Below are 18,609 nucleotides of genomic sequence, written 5' to 3'. Positions count from 1 at the left end.
ATACGTATCGTTACAGTCAATGGTGATCGGTATAGAGCCATGATTACTAACTTTTTCATTCCTGAATTGAACGACCATAATGTCCAGGAGCTGTGGTTCCAACAAGACGGCGCAACGTGTCACACAGCTCGTGCCACAATCGATTTATTGAAAGACACGTTTGGTGACCGATATACGGCCAAATATGTTGGAAAAAGTCATTGCAAATTGGACGTCCAGATTGGACTACATCCGAGCCAGCCGTGGCGGTCATATGCCAGAAATCATATTTAAAATGTAATGCCACAAGATTATCTTTCATGTCAATAAAATTCATGTCAATCGAATAATCCATCGTTGTTTTATTGCAATTTAAAGTTCTATACCTCTAAAAAAAACACCCGTTATAATGCGCGAAAATAAAATTGACGTCTATTCTATAGGAATAACTGCTGTTGAAGTTGTGGGAGGCTGTGTTGTGGATGTTGTAGAGTTTGGAATCGCCGTTGATGTTGTCGATGACTCAGTTGTGGTTGTTATAGACGTTGGAATTGCTGTTGATGTTGTTGAAGACTGTGTTGTGCTTCCTGTAGATGTTGGAATTGCTGTTGAAGTTGTTGGAGACTGTGTTGTGGAAGACGTCGACGTAGGAATTGCTGTAGAAGTTGTAGGAGACTGTGTTGTGGATGTTGTAGAGGTTGGAATCGCCGTTGATGTTGTCGATGACTCAGTTGTGGTTGTTATAGACGTTGGAATTGCCGTGGATGTTGTTGAAGACTGTGTTGTGCTTCCTGTAGACGTTGGAATTGCTGTTGAAGTTGTTGGAGACTGTGTAGTAGTTGTCGTCGACGTTGGAATTGCTGTGGAAGTTGTGGGAGACTGTGTTGTGGATGTTGTAGAGTTTGGAATCGCCGTTGATGTTGTCGATGACTCAGTTGTGGTTGTTATAGACGTTGGAATTGCCGTGGATGTTGTTGAGGACTGTGTTGTGCTTCCTGTAGACGTTGGAATTGCTGTTGAAGTTGTTGGAGACTGTGTAGTAGTTGTCGTCGACGTTGGAATTGCTGTGGAAGTTGTTGGAGACTGTGTTGTGGATGTTGTAGACGTTGGAATCGCCGTTGATGTTGTCGATGACTCAGTTGTGGTTGTTATAGACGTTGGAATTGCTGTTGATGTTGTTGAAGACTGTGTTGTGCTTCCTGTAGATGTTGGAATTGCTGTTGAAGTTGTTGGAGACTGTGTTGTGGTAGTCGTCGACGTTGGAATTGCTGTGGAAGTTGTGGGAGACTGTGTTGTGGATGTTGTAGACGTTGGAATCGCAGTTGATGTTGTCGATGACTCAGTTGTGGTGGTTATAGAAGTTGGAACCGCTGTGGATGTTGTTGAAGACTGTGTTGTGCTTCCTGTAGACGTTGGAATTGCTGTTGAAGTTGTTGGAGTCTGTGCTGTGGTCGTCGTCGACGTTGAAATTGCTGTGGAAGTTGTGGAAGACTGTGTTGTGGATGTTGTAGACGTTGGAATCGCAGTTGATGTTGTCGATGACTCAGTTGTGGTTGTTATAGAAGTTGGAACCGCTGTGGATGTTGTTGAAGACTGTGTTGTGCTTCCTGTAGACGTTGGAATTGCTGTTGAAGTTGTTGGAGTCTGTGTTGTGGTTGTCGTCGACGTTGGAATTGCTGTGGAAGTTGTTGGAGACTGTGTTGTGGATGTTGTAGACGTTGGAATCGCAGTTGATGTTGTCGATGACTCAGTTGTGGTTGTTATAGAAGTTGGAACCGCTGTGGATGTTGTTGAAGACTGTGTTGTGCTTCCTGTAGACGTTGGAATTGCTGTTGAAGTTGTTGGAGTCTGTGTTGTGGTTGTCGTTGACGTTGGAATTGCTGTGGAAGTTGTTGGAGTCTGTGTTGTGGATGTTGTAGACGTTGGAATCGCTGTTGATGTTGTCGATGGTTCAGTTGTGGTTGTTATAGAAGTTGGAATCGCTGTTGAAGTTGTTGGAGACTGTGTCGTGGTTGTTGTAGATGACGGGATCGCGGTGGATGTTGTTGGCGTCTCAGTTGATGTCGGTATGGCGGTGGATGTTGTTGGCGTCTCAGTTGATGTTGGTATGGCAGTGGATGTTGCTGGAGATTGAGTTGAGGGAATCGCAGTTGGAATCGCTGTGGATGTGGTTACCATCTCAGTTGATGTCGGTAATGCAGTAGATGTTGTTGGAGTTTCAGTTGATGTCGGTATGGTGGTGGAGGAAGTGGTTGGAGGTACTGTTGATGCTGGATCCGAAGATACGCTTGTTGGGGGCCTTGTAGACGTTCTCCTTCTTCTCCACTTTCCCCAAAACCTTTTCAGAGCGAAGTCAGTAGGAGGCTCATCATAATCTTTGTAAAATGTATTCTTGAGCATGTTCTCAGTTTCTAATTTTGCAATCGGAAGCCTATTATTATTATAAATTTGTTGATTGTCATAGTTCAGTTTAATGGGAATAGGCAATTCTGAACGGAATATTTCTTTCTCTGATAGTTGGCTACTGGCCCCAACTATCTGTGGATCAGCCTCCGCCGTACAAAAATATATTCTTAATATGAAGACTATCATTGCGCTTGCTGAATAAAAAGAATTGTTTAGTTCTCACTCAGAAGAAAATAAATTTCTTTACTTACCATAACAAATCGGCGTCATGGTGATGCGTAGACAAGTGTAGTTCTTGGTGATGCGAAAACAACTGTAGTTTCCTTCTTAAATTTTTCGTTTTATATGGGCAACCTTCTTCACATTGGAAAGTTGGTCATTGGACTCTGTTTCTAATAAATCTGCTAATTGATAGACATATGAAATGTTAACAAACTTTTTTTTTTAGAAAGGGAGAATTAAAGAAAATAAGTGTTTAGAAGAACTCAATTCCTTTTTGTTTTAATATATTGGTTTTTAACGGATAGCAAGGTGCTTATAACTATTTCTTCAACTGCATTTGCTCGGAATTTTGTGTAAATACTTTTGTGGGCCTACAACCTTGGGCATATTAGGCGCCCCAGATATCTGACTACTGAATATTATTCCTGATGAACAATATAAGTATGTAATTTTTAAGATCGGTAACATTCTTTTCAACGCACTTAAAGTGTTAAAATTCACACATTAAAACTAAAACAATTCCATTGTATGCTGTTGTATTATGTTTCTTAAGGTACAATAAATAAATAAATTATTAGGTAATGATACTGTCGGTTCTTTCTAAAATTATTAGATTTGGTTTCCTTTCTGATCCACTCTCAGGGACCTAGCATATCCTCCGTAGCCAAAGCCACTGGCAGTACCACCACCACCGCCTCCTGCGGCAAAGTGGGGACTGTGTGAGTGACCTCCATCCTCGTGAGTGACCGAATGCGAGTGGCTGGAGGTGTAAATTGGCTTAGCCACAATCTCGTATGTGGTGGACTTTCCACCGCCACCGGCCAAGCTCTTAAGGCCGAGGACTCCAGACAGGGTTAATGCCATTAAAGCTGTCATCAGAGCCTTTCCGGCCATCAGAGCGATGGCTCCGAGGCCCATGGCCATAAGCATTCCCTTCATCATGACCCCAGCCGCCACCAGGGCCTCCAACCCTCCTTTCTTGCCGAACTTATTCTTGCGACCTTCTTCGAGGGATTTGTCATCCAGCAGGCGAAATCGGAGGAAACGCGTTTTCAGAAGGTTTTTTACTTTGGCCACTATATAGCCATTCAAGCGAGTACTCGGGTCACTGGGATAGCTGCGAGCCACTTCTGTAAATAAATAGAAATTGATAATTAAGTTAGAATGCACTCTGTGAACGATAGCTAATTTAGTGATTTAATGTTCTTATTTGTACATATTTTTATATTTTGCAGAACGTACCTGCCATGAGCTCCGATGTCTTGAGTTCGGTGGCATTCTCATCCTTGACCACACTGATTCCAGGCAAAACGTTTAGTTCCTCCTGTTCGGCGAGCTTTTCCATGATCTTGACGAACTCGATCTTAAGGCACATCCAACTAAGCGTAGATGTTTCACAGCCACTGAGAAGACTCTCTGCCCTTTGGGGTTTTTTAATGGTTTCCGGAGAACCTGCCGGTACTTCGGTAGGCTGGACACTGGCAGCCGTCGCGTATTTGCACATAAAGGCGAATAGGGCCAAATAAAATAGATATTCCAGGGTCTTGGTCAGCAACATCTTCGCTATCTACTGCAGTGGGGACTGTTTGAGAGACTGCATCATCTCGATTTGAAGGCCTTTGCTTTTATACACGCTGCCACCGTTTCCATTTCCATTCCCATTTCCCTTTCACCAAACCGTATTCCGTCCGCACTGGGCCCTTGTGCTTTTCTAATTACCCAAACGATTTGTGGTCGAAATTCTTCCCAGCGTCAGTCAGCTGAGTCCAACTGGGCGGCACTTTCGCTTTCCTCTGCGGCAGCGGTGGCGTCGGTCTTGCGAAACGGCTAATTCTGTCACCAAAAGTTCCAGCCAATGAATTTCCCAAGAGTCCGAGAAGAAAACTCTCCCAAGCTCGGGAATTCAGGTAATTACATGTGCTTGATAAACGTCGCGTGCCTCGGACCTTCATAAATTAAGACCCAACATTTGGCCTGCCTAACTGGGACTAACTAACAATTCATTGTTAATTATTACTCCATTTTCATTTGAGTCTTGCCCAGCGTCGTTTTGCTACTTTCTTTGCTCGCATTGCCCATGAAAAAATGTATCTTGCCACGCCGAGAATGACTTCATTAATATTCAGATTACATGCAGTGCTAATGACCAATTGGTTGGGCGACTTTTGATTTTCGCTTTTTGCCTAGCAGGTATTTTGTTTTCCCATGTTTGAAACGATGTAATCTATTCCGGAAAACACTGCTAACTTAAAAACTTTGTTTTTGTGCTTATTTCCATTGGAAATAATAATAGTGGTTTTTATATATCCTTATAGGATATCCTCAATCCATTTGCCGGTGCATAAACCCTTGATTTAATATACAATTAATATTTAATTTACTTTCAGTTTTATTGAAAATGTAAGACAAATGAGTTCTGGCATAAAAAATTGAATTTAAATAAATATTAAATAAATAAGTATGTGGTAATCTTTTAGGTACTGATCGTTGCTGCTTGCGGTCCTTCTAATTTTTCTTATGGAGCTTATGCTGCTGGACTCTTGGTCGTTGTGGTTGTGGTTGTGGTTGTAGTTGTGGTCCACTTATTCCTGAATTTTTCACCAAATATTTCGAAAAAGTTCGTTCCATTGTTATTGAAAGGCGGGAATCGGAGCTGAGCAGCACTTTCTGCATTTTCCACCACAGGGGCTGCTTCAATGGGCTGCTCGGTGTTCACGGCAATATTTTCTGTTGTTAGGGGATTCCTATCATCCTCGACAGGAAGTGCCCAGGCCAAGGATACCAACAGGCCAACAATGAGGGCAAATTGAATCTGACAGCCAATGAGTTTGTTGCTTAAGGCGTTCATATTGATTCTGTTGACTTTTGGCCAGCACGAGTGGTGTTTTTATACCAACGACAAGTGGGACATTTGATTAAAAATCAATTAGAAAGTTGTCGTAAAGAAATCCACGGCCCCAAACTCAACTTTGCTAATATAATTAAGCGGAATTATGTCTTTACAGGGTTTTTGTTTTTGCAAGACGTTAAGGGAAAGTGTTTAAATAGAAGCAAGAGATACAACTAATTATACCCGTTACTCGTAGAGTAAAAGGGTATACTAGATTCGTTGAAAAGTATGTAACAGGCAGAAGGAAGCGTTTCCGACCATATAAAGTATATATATTCTTGATCAGGATCAATAGCCGAGTCGATCTGGCCATGTTCGTCTGTCCGTCCGTCTGTCCGTCCGTCTGTCCGTCCGTATGAACGTCGAGATCTCAGGAACTACAAAAGCTAGAAAGTTGAGATTAAGCATACAGACTCAAGGGACATAGAAGCAGCGCAAGTTTGTCGATTCATGTTGCCACGCCCACTCTAACGCCCACAACCGCCCAAAAATGTTTTCTTGTTTTTTTCACTTTTCAGCATGCTGATTAAACTTTTCCTAATGACTTTTTAAAAAATACCTTTGAGTCTTAACAAGGAAGCTTAAATACGGTAATATACTTGTACCTTTGTTCCACTCCTCCGACTTGGTTTAAAAAGTGTTTGGTTTTGCATTTGATGAATCATTTTTATTCAATTGCTTTAAGTTTTCTGAATAAATACTTAGTAAGTAAGCTCTTTAGCAGGCATAATCTTCGTTGCTTTCGATGAACCTGAGTGACATGTACGACTGCCAAGAGACATGGATTGGGAGATGTGCAATAAATATGGTGCAATCATTGATTGACCGTTGTATCCTTAAGCATTGTCATTTGGGCTAGCCAAGGGTCGAGGGACCGTTTCAATAGTTATCTTTTTTTTTTACATTTTTTTTTTGGTATGTCGCAGCTAACTAACTAAATGGAACTAAATAATTATTGACTACGAATTAGACCATTCTTCAGCAAAGTCTTAGATGGATAGGTTATGGAAATGGGTGTGAAGTGGGAGGAAGTTGAAGAAGGAAGGCGCTTTGGTAGGGTAAGATATAGCAGGTGAAGGATTCGGGCTAGTACAGAGTGGGATGGATGGGTCGGTGTGTGCTTTCCGGCTTAGAAGGGCTGAGCCAGGCCATAATGGTTGTAGGCCAGATCGGCGGCTCCTGCCTGACCATTGCGACTCCAGTCGGAGTGCACGATATCGGCGTTCAGTGGGCTACCGGTGATGTAAGCAGTGGTGATGTGTTCCTTCTTCTTGGCCAGCAGATCCTTGAAGAAGGTGGCACCTGTGCGGGAAATTCGTGTTAAAAGTGCTATTCCTGAAATCAGTAGAAGCAAACTCACCAGCCAGGATGAGAGCCAGGAAGGAGATGGCCAGAGCCTTCAGCGAGATGAACTTGATGATGGTGAACATAATCTTGACAACGACGGCCTTCTTCAGCTTCAAAGCCAAAAGAAGGGGCAACAGCAGCTTCTTCATGCGCTTGCTGCGGGACTCTGTTTTTTCCGAGGGGGAGAAAGTAAAGAGAAAGCATTTTAGCAGTGCTCCTAAAAGTATGCAACGCCTGGCAGTCGGCAGTCTGCAGTCGAGTGAAAGCTTTCACTTCGCTTCTCGTCAGCGCAACTGAGTATGCTAGTAGTTTTGATTTTAGCAGTTGGCTTTGAGCACATCAGAGTGGACCTTGGTACTTTTAGCCTTTGTTAGTGTTTGGTTGAAGTATTCGTGATGTGTGTTTGTATTAGTTATTTTATAATTCCTTTTTAATCTTAATCCCTTATTAAGTTCTGCAAAAACAGAGGCAAATTAGCTTCATTAAACCATCCGTTAAAAATAGGAACGACTTGAGAGCCAGGATGGTTTACCATGCGCACGTTTGCTTCTGATTTTGCAGAACTTAATAGAAAAATGAAAAAAAATTAAGGTATTATAAAATAACTAATACAAATCAATCAAAGTTCTTGGCTATCAGCTTGTATCGATTTATGAGACTTAAAATATCTAGTTTCTTATTACTTTTAATAATTTGTTTTCCTCTAACTGTAAACTAATACACTTCTATATTTATCGAGAAAGCCAAGATCACTCACCATCCATGGCGCGTCCGGTGTACTCATTCTCGGCGTTCTCCTCCTGCTCATCGCCGGAGAAGGAGAGGTTCAGCTCGTGAGTCTCCAGGTAGCGTTCGGCACGGTCGTCGAAGGACTCGACGGCCTTGGATGCACCGAAGCTGCGGCCCGTCTCCGAGCGGTCGATCCTTAGACCGCCGAAGAGCGCGACGGACTCCTCACCGTCCAGGCGGTTCAGCATGTTAACCAGGTCCCGCTCGGTGTTGTCCTGGGAGGGAAGGGCCATGGAGCCGCAAACAAGGCCGGCCAGCAGAACAGCATATACGAATTTCGCGCACATTTTGATTAGCACTTGGGGTTGTCTTCGACTTTGTGTGGGTTATAATCCTTTGGGGACGGCTGCCTGGAGCTGGTGAGTGCTGCCGATGTGAACGGGAATCGCTTTGTGATTAATTGAATGCACTGTCCGCGCGTTTTATACCATTTCGATTCGACGTCGATTGACCAATTTTGTGGCTAGAAATCGCGTGGCAGGCCAAAAATCCAAAACGCACCGCTCGCCACTGCAATAACAATAACAATACGAAACGGCAATACCAAATATTCCAAAAACAATTTATGCATAGCATATGCGTATGCTACCTGGCCGCCAGTTTCTTGACCATATTTCCACGCACGTCGCGATGTCAACGAAAGGGAAGTGGCCAGTGGTGTTTGGTGGTCAGTGGTGGTCGGCCGGCTGAATAATATTTTTGTATATACCATATACCATATACCATATACCATATACCATACATATATTTTATATAAGCAAGTGGCCCGATTTCGGGTGCTCAGCCGTTATCCGTATCCCAATTAGCATTCAATAGAGTCGCCGAGGCTACGTGTTCGGCTTGCCTGTGCCAGATTCTTGGCCGGTTGTTCCTCTCCATTAGCTCCATTAGGGCTCGCGGTGGAGACGGGATTATGGTAGTGAATCTTTGAGACCCACCCGTATTTGGTATGCCCCGCCGGTGGTGACTTAATGCACAATTTGGCCCAGTTAGTTACTATGTGGCTTTCAACGCTTTCGATTTCATTCACCTATTGTCAAGTGGCGTTCGTGGCTTGTTTTCTATTTCAATTGCTTCTAAATCTTCCTGTGAAAGAAAGCTGAATTGTAGCACATCGCCGCATATATCTCTTTTCAATTCAGCATGTGACACTTTTATGAGCATAAGTAGAAAGTTTCTGTCAAACAATTAACATGCCGAGCGGCCGTCACATGGCCACTAGAAACTCCAATTATGAGCAGGCCACAAACTTGCCAAATACTAAATTCCCAGCTTATCAGTTATTTTTTTTTTCAACGCTTTTCTGTATTCTTTTGGGGTTTTTTTTTTTTGGGTGCTCAGCAACAGAACCTGCCACAAGTTTTAATTGCCAGCCGCAAACTTGTTGCCGCCCAGTGCGCAAAGTTCCACATATTTTGTTTTGGGGTCTGTCAGTATTTCAATTAAGCCCTGGGAAACTGGGAAAGTCTCTGGCCACAGGTAAGAACTACCCACGTGCGGATTATATTGTTTTTATGTTTTTTTTCGGGTGCAATGCTCTTGGTTTTATTCAAACATTCGACTTGACTTGCGGGTGCTGTTGTGCGTTGGTGTGTCAATAAATTAGTTAATTACATTTCGAATAAATTACTACAGACTAAAGGTTTCAAAACGAAGGCACATCTGTTGGAGCTGTCTCCCAGCCGCTTCTACTGCTGCTGCTGGCCGGCGTAGGCCAACTGCTGGGCATCGGACCCATCTTCGCTGATGCTGCGGGCATAGGGATAGGACGAGGAGGCTCCCGAGCTCCAACCGGCGCTGGCAGGAGCGGACCAGGGGTTTGAGTTGTAGGCTCCGGCCAAGGAGTTTCCTCCAAACTTGTTGCCAAATCCGCCCAGCAGGCGGGAGCCGCCGACCAAGATGGCCAGGAAGAAGGCCAACTTGGCCACGATCACGGCCTTGAACGTCAGCAGGGCAAGGAAACCGAGCACCAGGGGAATGACGGCGAACAGCTTTGCGCCAATGGCCAGAGCCACGGGTCCCAGCATCTTCTTGATCTTGCCACGACCTGTGATTTTGATGTTATGTTATGTTATGTTATGCTAAATAATATATTCCAACTCAAAACCCACCTTCATCGAGGGCACGAGCCACCTGCTGGGTGGTCTCAGCGGGCAGCTTGAACTCCAGGTTGTGGGTGCTCAGGAAATCGGCGGCGCTGGAGACGGCCAGGTCCACCAGACGACCAGTACGCTCATCGGCATTCTGGGGTAGCTCGGCATAGACATCCTGCTCGCTCAGCGATTTTCCAGTGCGGGCAACGGGGCTGGCGGGATCTCTGAAATGATATTGTAATTTATAAATACATTTTCACATTTACTTAACTAGAAGAATGGTTCATTGTACCACTAATTGCTTTCTTATCATCATTTTTGGAATGATGTAAGAAATGGTTCGCAGAGATTTCTAGTTTTTAGCATTAATTATGAAGTGAATTTGGCTTTAGCCTTGGCTCACGAGTTAAATGTATATATGGGAATTTGTATAGAATTTCTTTCTTTCTTTGTGAAATCGTTTCTGCAGTATATCGCAACTGTTGATTTGTCTAATGTTTGGAAAAGTTTGAAATTTTTCTCGTAAAAAAAAAATCTGCCTAACTTATTAATTACTTTCTCCAAATTTCCTTTTAATAGTCCCTTCTAAATAAATAGCTCTGCTACAGATCTCGATAACGTAATTTCTTTTTAAGTAGCTTTTGTAGTCAGCTTTATGATGCAACCACTACTTTAACTAGCACGGATTGAAGATTTTATAGCGCACATTCTGTTTTTGGTTTCGTTTTCGTTTTCGGTTTCGATTTGATTTTTGGTTCAAGAACCAGGCACTTTCACTGTCGACAAACACACACCTCTGGAAGGTGACGCCGCTGGCCAGCTCGATGTTGTTGCTCCTAGCGGCGCGGTTGAGGGCGGTGATGCCCTTGACGGCCAGGCAGGTGGCCATGTCGTCGCTCTCCAGACAGGCGCCCAGATACCGGGCGGCCCGGCCCAGGGTATTGTCGCCCTCGACCCGGTTGTCTTGAACACTGGGCGCGGCGAAGGCGCAGCTGGCCGCCAATAGGGTCACACAAGCGATGGCAAACACTTTCATTTTCGATCGATTGTTGGTTTTAGAACACGGTTAATCCTTGCTAATATAGCTGATCCGGTGCTTCGATTCTGTAGATCGGGCTGCTTCTCTGTGGGAGCGCTGAGATGAGTTTGATGTATGCGTCTCCGGACATCTAGCCTTATATATTGGGCCGCAGCTGCTCTGTCGACGTCGCAGTCGGTGCGCATTACAAAACAATTTAAAAGTAAATTAAATAAGGCCCGGCGAGAGACAGCGGAAGTTATGGCCGAGACGCGAAAAGAGCGAACTCCGAATTGGAGACAGGGCCCAAAAAAAGAGTCAGAGTCGCAGACGCAGCCGCATAAATCTAGAGAACGGCGGGGAAACAAAGTCAACTTGTTTGTTAAGTGAACATGTTCATTTCGGGCTGCCTTTTTTTCTGCAGCGACGCTCTGGCGACGTCATTATCCGTCAACGTTGACGTCGCGGAGAGAGAAACTCGTACTTGGTCTTGGTCTTCAACTTGGTTTTGGTCTTGGTCTTGGCCATTGGCCAAAAAGGGGCGCCCTGCAGTAGACTGTCGGCCTATTGGCTAAGGTCTGCACGGCGACAAAAATTGGCTTACATAACCAAGGTGGTCCACGGTGTCACTTCAACCCGCATTTCTTGCGTTGTGTTGAGCCCTAAAAAGTTACAGATTATTGTAACGAAAATGATGCTCATTTAGAAGCTTATTGGTATATAGTTGGGCACAATTTTGAAAATGTTTTACGAAATTATGTGAACTAGCGTTTAGAACTGAAAGTGATACTTGTTTCTTAGATAAGGATATTAATTATAAAAACATCCCAAATTACCTCGATATTGAATGGTACAGGATAAATCAGTCGCTCAGAATGTTGTTAAAAGTTATTATCCCATAACGTGTATTTTGGCGAAGCGTAATCGGTAAACATTTAAATAATTTATTAAAATAGTTGATAATTAATTAATTGATACACCCAAAATATATTTTATTATATATTAAAACATAGATACAAATTGCAGATGCAAAATAATTAAATTGGAAATTTTTAAGACAAGCAAGGGATTTTTCTCATCATCAGAAAGCACAAATAGGCCTTAAAGGTCTGAAGTTCACAAATCTCACAGAAAAGGTTTTTACAAAAATACAATGACTGTGCATTTTTTCGCGGTGTAGGTGGTCTAAGCGTGAGCATGGGCTTTGGGCCTCCATGAACACGCCCTCAATGAAGCTGGGGCCTGGGTGTTTACCAGAGGTCTGAGCCCTCGGCTGCGCGTTTGCGCCCAGCTTTCATCCGACTCTCGCAATGCCCAAGTCACATATTTGCTAATTTACTGACGCTTCTTAACCGATCCGGTTGCCGTATATTTCACGTATATTTCAGCCCATTTATGAACGCAAAAATGTGTTTTTCTCTTTCTCCGTATTAAATGGGTCAGTTTTATTTGCCTTAGCTGTTTTTATTATTGTTAGGATATGGTGAAATAGTGTTTAGCACTTCAATGATTGAACCTGACTGTGTGGCGAATGTGTCTATGTGGTAATAATTGAAAGTTAAGTGGACTGTGTGGGTGGAGCAGGGGGTCAATGATAAGTATTTGCCGGCATTTATATAACAAGCTGAAAGGAATTTTTTGGAGCAGTTTGAGGAACTAAGAGACAGTATGTATGGTTAATAATAATAATAAGAAGGTGCCAACGTGAGCATAACAAATTAATAAATACGGTAAGAATAAATAAAAGTTTTTAGAATCTTACATTTACATTCTTTACGTTCGGTGTCTGCTTTATTTCTTACTAGTTTATATTTTCAGCTGACAAGGATACTTTCATTCGCATTCCTTAGCGCATATTAGAATTAATTTGATATCTATATCTCAAAATCAATTTCCAATAAAAACCTAAAAGAAGTGTGAGACCTTGGTTGAATTTGAACGGCTACCTTCTTTAGAATTCTGCAAGCAACACGCAAATGTATCTAAGACTAAATCTGCACTCAATTCTACAACGATAAAGTTTCTCCAGCGACCTGAGACATTTCTACAAGTCCATCAAATGGCAGTGTGAATTTTATGATTCATCCACTCAGGCATCCATCTATCGATGATTTTCCCAGTCACGTTCTGGTATCGCGGCCTGCATTGTGGCCATTTATGTTGCTAGCCGAGTTTCTCTGCCTCGACTGCATCGTAAAACGCTGCGTTTCGGACAAAAGATCTCTATAAAATCGAAACAACTTCAATTTTTGGCAGCAACAAAATTTGTATTTTTATTATCCCGCAGCAGCTTATTAAAGGCAGTTCATTCAGCGTGAGGGGAAACAACGGCCTCACTCACTTTCATTTATATTACAACGAAATGCGACACTAAATGTGGCCTGCCCTCAATGTTGTTGCCGTGTTTTTGTTGCTAGTGTTGTTGTTTTTTGATGTTGTTTTTGTTGGTGTCTTGCTTATTGTTATTGCCGGCTGATTGTTGCTCGGCAAACCAGCCGCGGGCGTCGGCTTGTCACACGCTGCGTATGAGTGACACGCCTTTATTTTCGGTTATTGTTTTAGCCGCGTAAAACGGCCAAAAGCGGCCCGAAAAAAGAAAGTGTGCTAGGCATGCCTTATTGGGCATATTTCGCCCCATGATTCACCTGCTGCGTCAATTTGCATAGTTTCGCAGAGTCCCGATTGCATTGCGGCATTTCATTCATAATGATGAAGATGATGCTAAACCACATGCCATTGCCTTGGCTCATACGCGATCCACTTTTTCGCCTTCATTCATTTATACGATTCGCGTCATCGTCATCGTCGTCGTCAGCGTTTTCGTGAGTGAAAGTTATGTAATTTCGGCGTAAAATCAAAATTTTGCAATCTGCAGTGAGCACTGCTAAACCGGATGAATCGGCGGATAAACGCCTGGGGACCTCCAACGCGCAGCCAATAACGTGTCGGGGTTTTATTACCCGCCTAACTGTCAAATCAAACAAAATTTCTAAATGCCAATCAATAAACAATTTCTCTTTTCCTCGTTGCGGCTTTTTGGTTTCTGCCACCAAGAACTGTCAGTGTTGCACATAAAAAAAAGTTTCAACATTTTTAAAGGATTTTTGTTAATCATAAAAAAATTAAATATAATTTACCATATCGCTTATAGCTAACCATTACAAACAAACAATTTTGGGATAAGATAAAACGTCTATCCGAAGTAGTAAGTAGGTGTTAAAATTGTGTATTTTTAAATTCCAATTACTAAATATTACAAATAAAATGCATTCTTTTATATCATATATTTATTCAGTGTAATTACATTTTTTCGGAAAAAGTACCCTCCATTTAATGCGTTTCTGACAGCAGCCTGTTGGACATTTATTATTTACACAAAGTCAATTAGCTCCGTTTTATTTGTGCGCTTTTCGGTTTGTGATTTGTTGCTGGACGTCGCTCAATTAGCCGGCAACAAGTTGCCATAAATCGATAGCCGCTTTCCTCCCACTCGGGCCATGTGGGTGTGGCTATCCGTCGAGCTCTCTTTGGGCCCAAGTGTGTTTGCTTTTCAAATTAGCCTGCTCGATTTGCGTCGAATTTCGAGACTTTGCAGGCTCGTTTTTATATTTTTGGGCTGCAAACGTTCTACTGACCCACATGCGTGCGTTTTCGTCGAATATCAGCCATCGGAATGCCAACGGCATTACTGGAATTCCTACGCAATGGGAGCTTATATTGGGTAAGAGATAGAAATTTATTTCGATCGAGTCGGAATTTAAACTGTAAAAACGTAAGAATGTTTTTATTTGATGGAATTTAAAATAGAAATAAATTAAAGGGCTATCTATAGTCCTAGCATCCAACAAATACTACAAGGTGGATACTTTTTTACTTAGCCGTGGAGTGAAGCTAATCGAACTTGAACCTTCCGCCTGCTTGAAATGTTTTAAAATATTCGCAGGTTAATTGTTTTTATAAATTGCTTGACAAGTATATCATTGATTTTGAATCTGGTTGATTTAAAAAGCTTATACCCTAGGTTCCCAAGTTCAGGGAATTCTTAAATTAGGGATTTGTATCTTTACCAAACCCAGTCACACAAATTTCGTCATCCGCCGCAAACACATAATTCATTCCCATCTGCAAACACAAAAGTATCCGAACCTCAACCAAATTATGTCTTTTTAAGCTTTTTGGGTTAAGCGCTGAAATGCCGTCAGGTGAAATTGATTTTCTTTTCATTTGCGCAAATATGAAATGTCAATATTGTGCGTACTCACTCGTTGCTGTCATTGTCGCTCCGCTGAGAAAGTGCAACGCCAACATAAAGCGTTTTCCATGCATTGAGCGGATATATATATATACATATATATATATATGAACATAAACAATTTTTTTGGTATCTCTAAGTTTTCTTTGGTACGGTGCTAGTTATGCTATTTTCATTTAAAAAATTCATAGCCATTTCCTGCGGGCACACTACGTTTCAAAGGCAAAACAAATTCAATTCACTGCCACGAAGGCCATTTTGGGAAGGCAACTTCTATATACATATATTATTTATACACTTGTAAGGGGTAGTCAAGCTCATCACATGATTGAACATATAAAACAATTTTTTAAATTGTTCCGTTTACTTGTTTATGTTTATGACAAGATGAGCTTAGCTTTCAAACAAAAAAGTGGCTTAAAGATAACTCTGGTAAAATAAATAAATAATTTAAGGCCACAAGGGTATTTTAAATTCCGGCTTCCCTTTTTTTCCCGCTACAGAATATGACGAAGTGCGCCTGTGGGATCACTTTTAGTCCGGGCTCAGGCCTAAGTATCGTCGCTTTGTTTAACCCATCTGGCTGGGCCAAAAGAAAGTGAAATTGATGACACAAATGCGCAGACAACAAATACGAAGCGGTGTCTATGCTAAATGGCCTGGTTAAGTAATCCCGTGAGAGCCGCAAACATTGCGCAGTCAGCGAAGCTGAGAATGTTGTTAATAGCCAAGGTAGAGATGCGATGACAAAGGCCGCCCGATGCTTTCCCTTCGCCTTCCCCCCTACGCCACCGTTTTTCCCCAAGTTTAATTGACAAGCTCTCCGGTCTCAACTTCACTTTCAACGTCTCACTTAGAAAGAAAGATACGCCCCGTTGTTGATCGATCTTTAGATACGCGACAGGCATGCGCATACCTGAGTCGCGTATCTGCTGCCTTGTATCTCATGTCTTCCAACTGCTGATGTATCTATGGGGCGCCCCTGCCACACTTGCAATTGTCTATTTGCTTTTGGCGCCCTACAACTTTCACTTGGGGCGCCGAAACAGAGGTGCAATTTGCGTAGGCTGCTGAAATCAATTCAGGCAACCATGACGCCTTTGCACATAATGACATGGGGATCCTCTGTTTTAACTAAATGATAATAAATTGATAGATTATTTTAAGACCATTATAAAAACTCTTTGAGATGTATGCGAATAATGTGAACATTTTTGAACGCTTTTAGAATTTAGTTTTACGGGTCAAATAAACTGCCTTGAAAGTAGGACTTGAATGAAATTTCTTACTTCATTCACAAACTTTTAATTTTGTTATTTTTTATCTAAAAGGTGACTAAGTAGAGGGAACCGCTTTCGACCCAATAAGGCATACATATTCTGGCTCGAATATTGGCGAATGTTCCATGGGAGTAATGGGAAATGATATTATAAGGACTATAGTGTTCTTCTTCGTTTTTCTATATAGTTTGATTTTTTTGAAGATATATGCAAATATATCGTTTTTTTTTGTTAAATATTTCAATTGTTGTGTTTGGCTTGAGTTGTCCATATTTTATCTTTTACTCGTGCAGTCGACGACTTTATGCCACCAAAGTCGTGAATCGTGGCTCTTTGTTGCACTGGCTGCAGCCCGATGATTGATTTGTGTCAACCAGTTTGTTGACTTTGGATTTCGGTCGTGCTCTTTACATAAGTCGTTCCGTCGATTGTCGGCGTTTATTGCAACAGGCACTTGCGGAAGTGCCGCAGCCAAAGCTACGACATTGCTGGCTTGGGGACTGACTGGCTGGGCACTGGTCGATGGTTTGGGTTTTGATGGGATTTGAGGGCTGGCCGACGGTGCGCATGCGCAATAAACCGTTTTATACATTACGGAAACGCGGTGCTGTTAATTTTTGCGTTGCGGGTACACGGCTGAAATCGTCAACGGGTCGGATACGTAACGTCGTCAAAGTCGGGCGAGTCATGTGCTAATTAATCGTTGATGAAGTGGGGAGTTACGTGGCCCTGTTTGTCTATTGGCACAATGTTGACCGGAAAACTGATGTTTGCCCAAAATGTAATGATTTCAAATTAACGCTGCATTAACAGTTGCTATTTACATTTATTCTTATGAACCAAGAGCAGCGGTCTTGCCTTTTACTTGTGCAACATTTGACAGGCATTCAGTTTTGCAATACTTTCAATAAAATTAGCTTTTTTCAGTACTCTCACTTTTGTTTCAAACTAACCTATAAAAATGGCTTATAAAGATTGTCAAGGCTATGGTCTTTGGATACCAAAGGTATGAAGGGCTGTCGAATGGGTATCCAACTGCTTCCACTTGAGGATAAATCACTGCCGTGTAATCCTTTAACGAGTGGTGCATGAGAGTGAACTATCTCCAGACGATCGCGTGCATGTCCTCCAGACAAAATCCATTTCAGTGCCAAAATACCGGATGTGACCAATGCGATTTTGCCCATGACAAACGATGAGGTCGAAAGCGCCGTCAGCCATTTCAGGACCAAGGGTAGCAAAACCATTTTGGCAACGGCTACAGCAGCTAGAAGCGGATATACCATTTTCTTGAGCTTTTTTTGCTTTTTCTGCTTACCGCGACCTGCAATATAAAAATCGTAACACAATCAAATAAGAATCATAAATTGTTAAAAATCCTAAAATTTGAACGTTAAAAAAGGAAAGAGATATATTAAAATGGTTGGGAATGTATAAATGAGCCAGTTAGGATAGACCTATCTGTCCTTTCATAAGATCAACCTTCTCTTCCTTATAGAAATGGTATTGGGTTTATGATATATGAGATATATAAACAAGGATTAATATAAAATTGCACGAGAGCAGTATCTAAAATATAGATTTCGTAGGTATTTAAATTTTAAGTTGCACTTAGCAAGAACTTTTTGTATATGTTTGTGGAAGATGACTTTTACCAAAGACATTAGAATATTATAATGTCTTTGCTTTTACCCACCTTCGGTAGACCACGTCTCCAGCATCTTGTTTACCGCATCTGGACTCAGATCGTCTCTGATCAGGCTGTGCAATTGTGTTTCGGCCATCGATAGCCACTGTCGCTCGACCCGCTGCCGCTCCTCGGCGGCGGCTTCCTGCTCGGCATCCTGCTCGACGGCGGCCACGATTGCACCACCCATCTGCACCACCGGCGGTAGGGTGTGCGCTCTTCCGAAGGACACCAGCAGGAGCAAGTGAAGAACGGCAATTGAGATCGAAGTCGTGAACATGTTTACACCGTTGCACCGTTCTCAAAAGACTGAACAAAAGTGGGCACCCATTGCAGTCTACTAGTGGGGCACTCTTTTCGTTGCAGTCCGCTGCATTTCGATTCAATTGGGTATCTGTATATTCTTGGCCAATTGATGGCCACTCTGCACCGCTACGCCATTACACGCAAAGAAAGTCCTAAATTGGCGAAAATTTCTATAATGCGACATTGTATTTATAAATGCAAAGACCTTAACATTCGATATATATTTATTATATATTATTATTAAATATACTCCATTCAAGTCTAGAGCCCAGGCCATAACATATTTGATTGAGCTTTTAGTAATAGATACAGTGCAACAAGTGTATCAAGGGTACTGTTT

The 18,609-nt window shown here is 42.3% G+C and overlaps 6 protein-coding genes across 6 annotated transcripts; all 6 read right to left on the bottom strand.

The window, feature by feature from the left end:
- Window positions 1–411: 411 nt before the first annotated feature.
- Window positions 412–2,655, bottom strand: LOC120454205 (mucin-5AC). The gene is made up of 2 exons (XM_039639302.1): window positions 2,637–2,655; window positions 412–2,579 (listed from the first exon to the last, which is right to left on the bottom strand). Exons 1-2 carry the CDS (start codon window positions 2,653–2,655, stop codon window positions 412–414), a joined length of 2,187 nt encoding a protein of 728 aa, XP_039495236.1.
- Window positions 2,656–3,216: 561 nt separating this feature from the next.
- Window positions 3,217–4,165, bottom strand: LOC120454034. Its single transcript, XM_039639028.1, has 2 exons — window positions 3,850–4,165; window positions 3,217–3,737 (listed from the first exon to the last, which is right to left on the bottom strand). Exons 1-2 carry the CDS (start codon window positions 4,163–4,165, stop codon window positions 3,217–3,219), a joined length of 837 nt encoding a protein of 278 aa, XP_039494962.1.
- A 966-nt stretch (window positions 4,166–5,131) lies between these two features.
- Window positions 5,132–5,455, bottom strand: LOC120454202. Its single transcript, XM_039639299.1, has one exon. The coding sequence runs from the start codon at window positions 5,453–5,455 to the stop codon at window positions 5,132–5,134; it is 324 nt and encodes a 107-aa protein (XP_039495233.1).
- Window positions 5,456–6,626: 1,171 nt separating this feature from the next.
- Window positions 6,627–7,935, bottom strand: LOC120453474. The gene is made up of 3 exons (XM_039638207.1): window positions 7,602–7,935; window positions 6,858–7,010; window positions 6,627–6,799 (listed from the first exon to the last, which is right to left on the bottom strand). The coding sequence occupies exons 1-3, from the start codon at window positions 7,918–7,920 to the stop codon at window positions 6,627–6,629; spliced, it is 645 nt and encodes a 214-aa protein (XP_039494141.1). The 5' UTR covers window positions 7,921–7,935.
- Window positions 7,936–9,208: 1,273 nt separating this feature from the next.
- On the bottom strand, window positions 9,209–10,858 carry LOC120452506. Its single transcript, XM_039636758.1, has 3 exons — window positions 10,521–10,858; window positions 9,745–9,950; window positions 9,209–9,680 (listed from the first exon to the last, which is right to left on the bottom strand). Exons 1-3 carry the CDS (start codon window positions 10,760–10,762, stop codon window positions 9,322–9,324), a joined length of 807 nt encoding a protein of 268 aa, XP_039492692.1. The 5' UTR covers window positions 10,763–10,858; the 3' UTR covers window positions 9,209–9,321.
- Window positions 10,859–17,130: 6,272 nt separating this feature from the next.
- LOC120452553 lies at window positions 17,131–18,250 on the bottom strand. Its single transcript, XM_039636826.1, has 2 exons — window positions 17,973–18,250; window positions 17,131–17,600 (listed from the first exon to the last, which is right to left on the bottom strand). The coding sequence occupies exons 1-2, from the start codon at window positions 18,241–18,243 to the stop codon at window positions 17,230–17,232; spliced, it is 642 nt and encodes a 213-aa protein (XP_039492760.1). The 5' UTR covers window positions 18,244–18,250; the 3' UTR covers window positions 17,131–17,229.
- Between the last annotated feature and the right edge of the window lie 359 nt (window positions 18,251–18,609).

This window comes from Drosophila santomea, chromosome 3R (genome assembly GCF_016746245.2).
Source record: "Drosophila santomea strain STO CAGO 1482 chromosome 3R, Prin_Dsan_1.1, whole genome shotgun sequence".
In the NCBI taxonomy this organism is placed as follows: Eukaryota; Metazoa; Arthropoda; class Insecta; order Diptera; family Drosophilidae; genus Drosophila; species Drosophila santomea.
The sequence above is the reverse complement of the archived record's forward strand: the minus strand, read 5'-3'. Positions and strand labels throughout refer to the sequence as shown.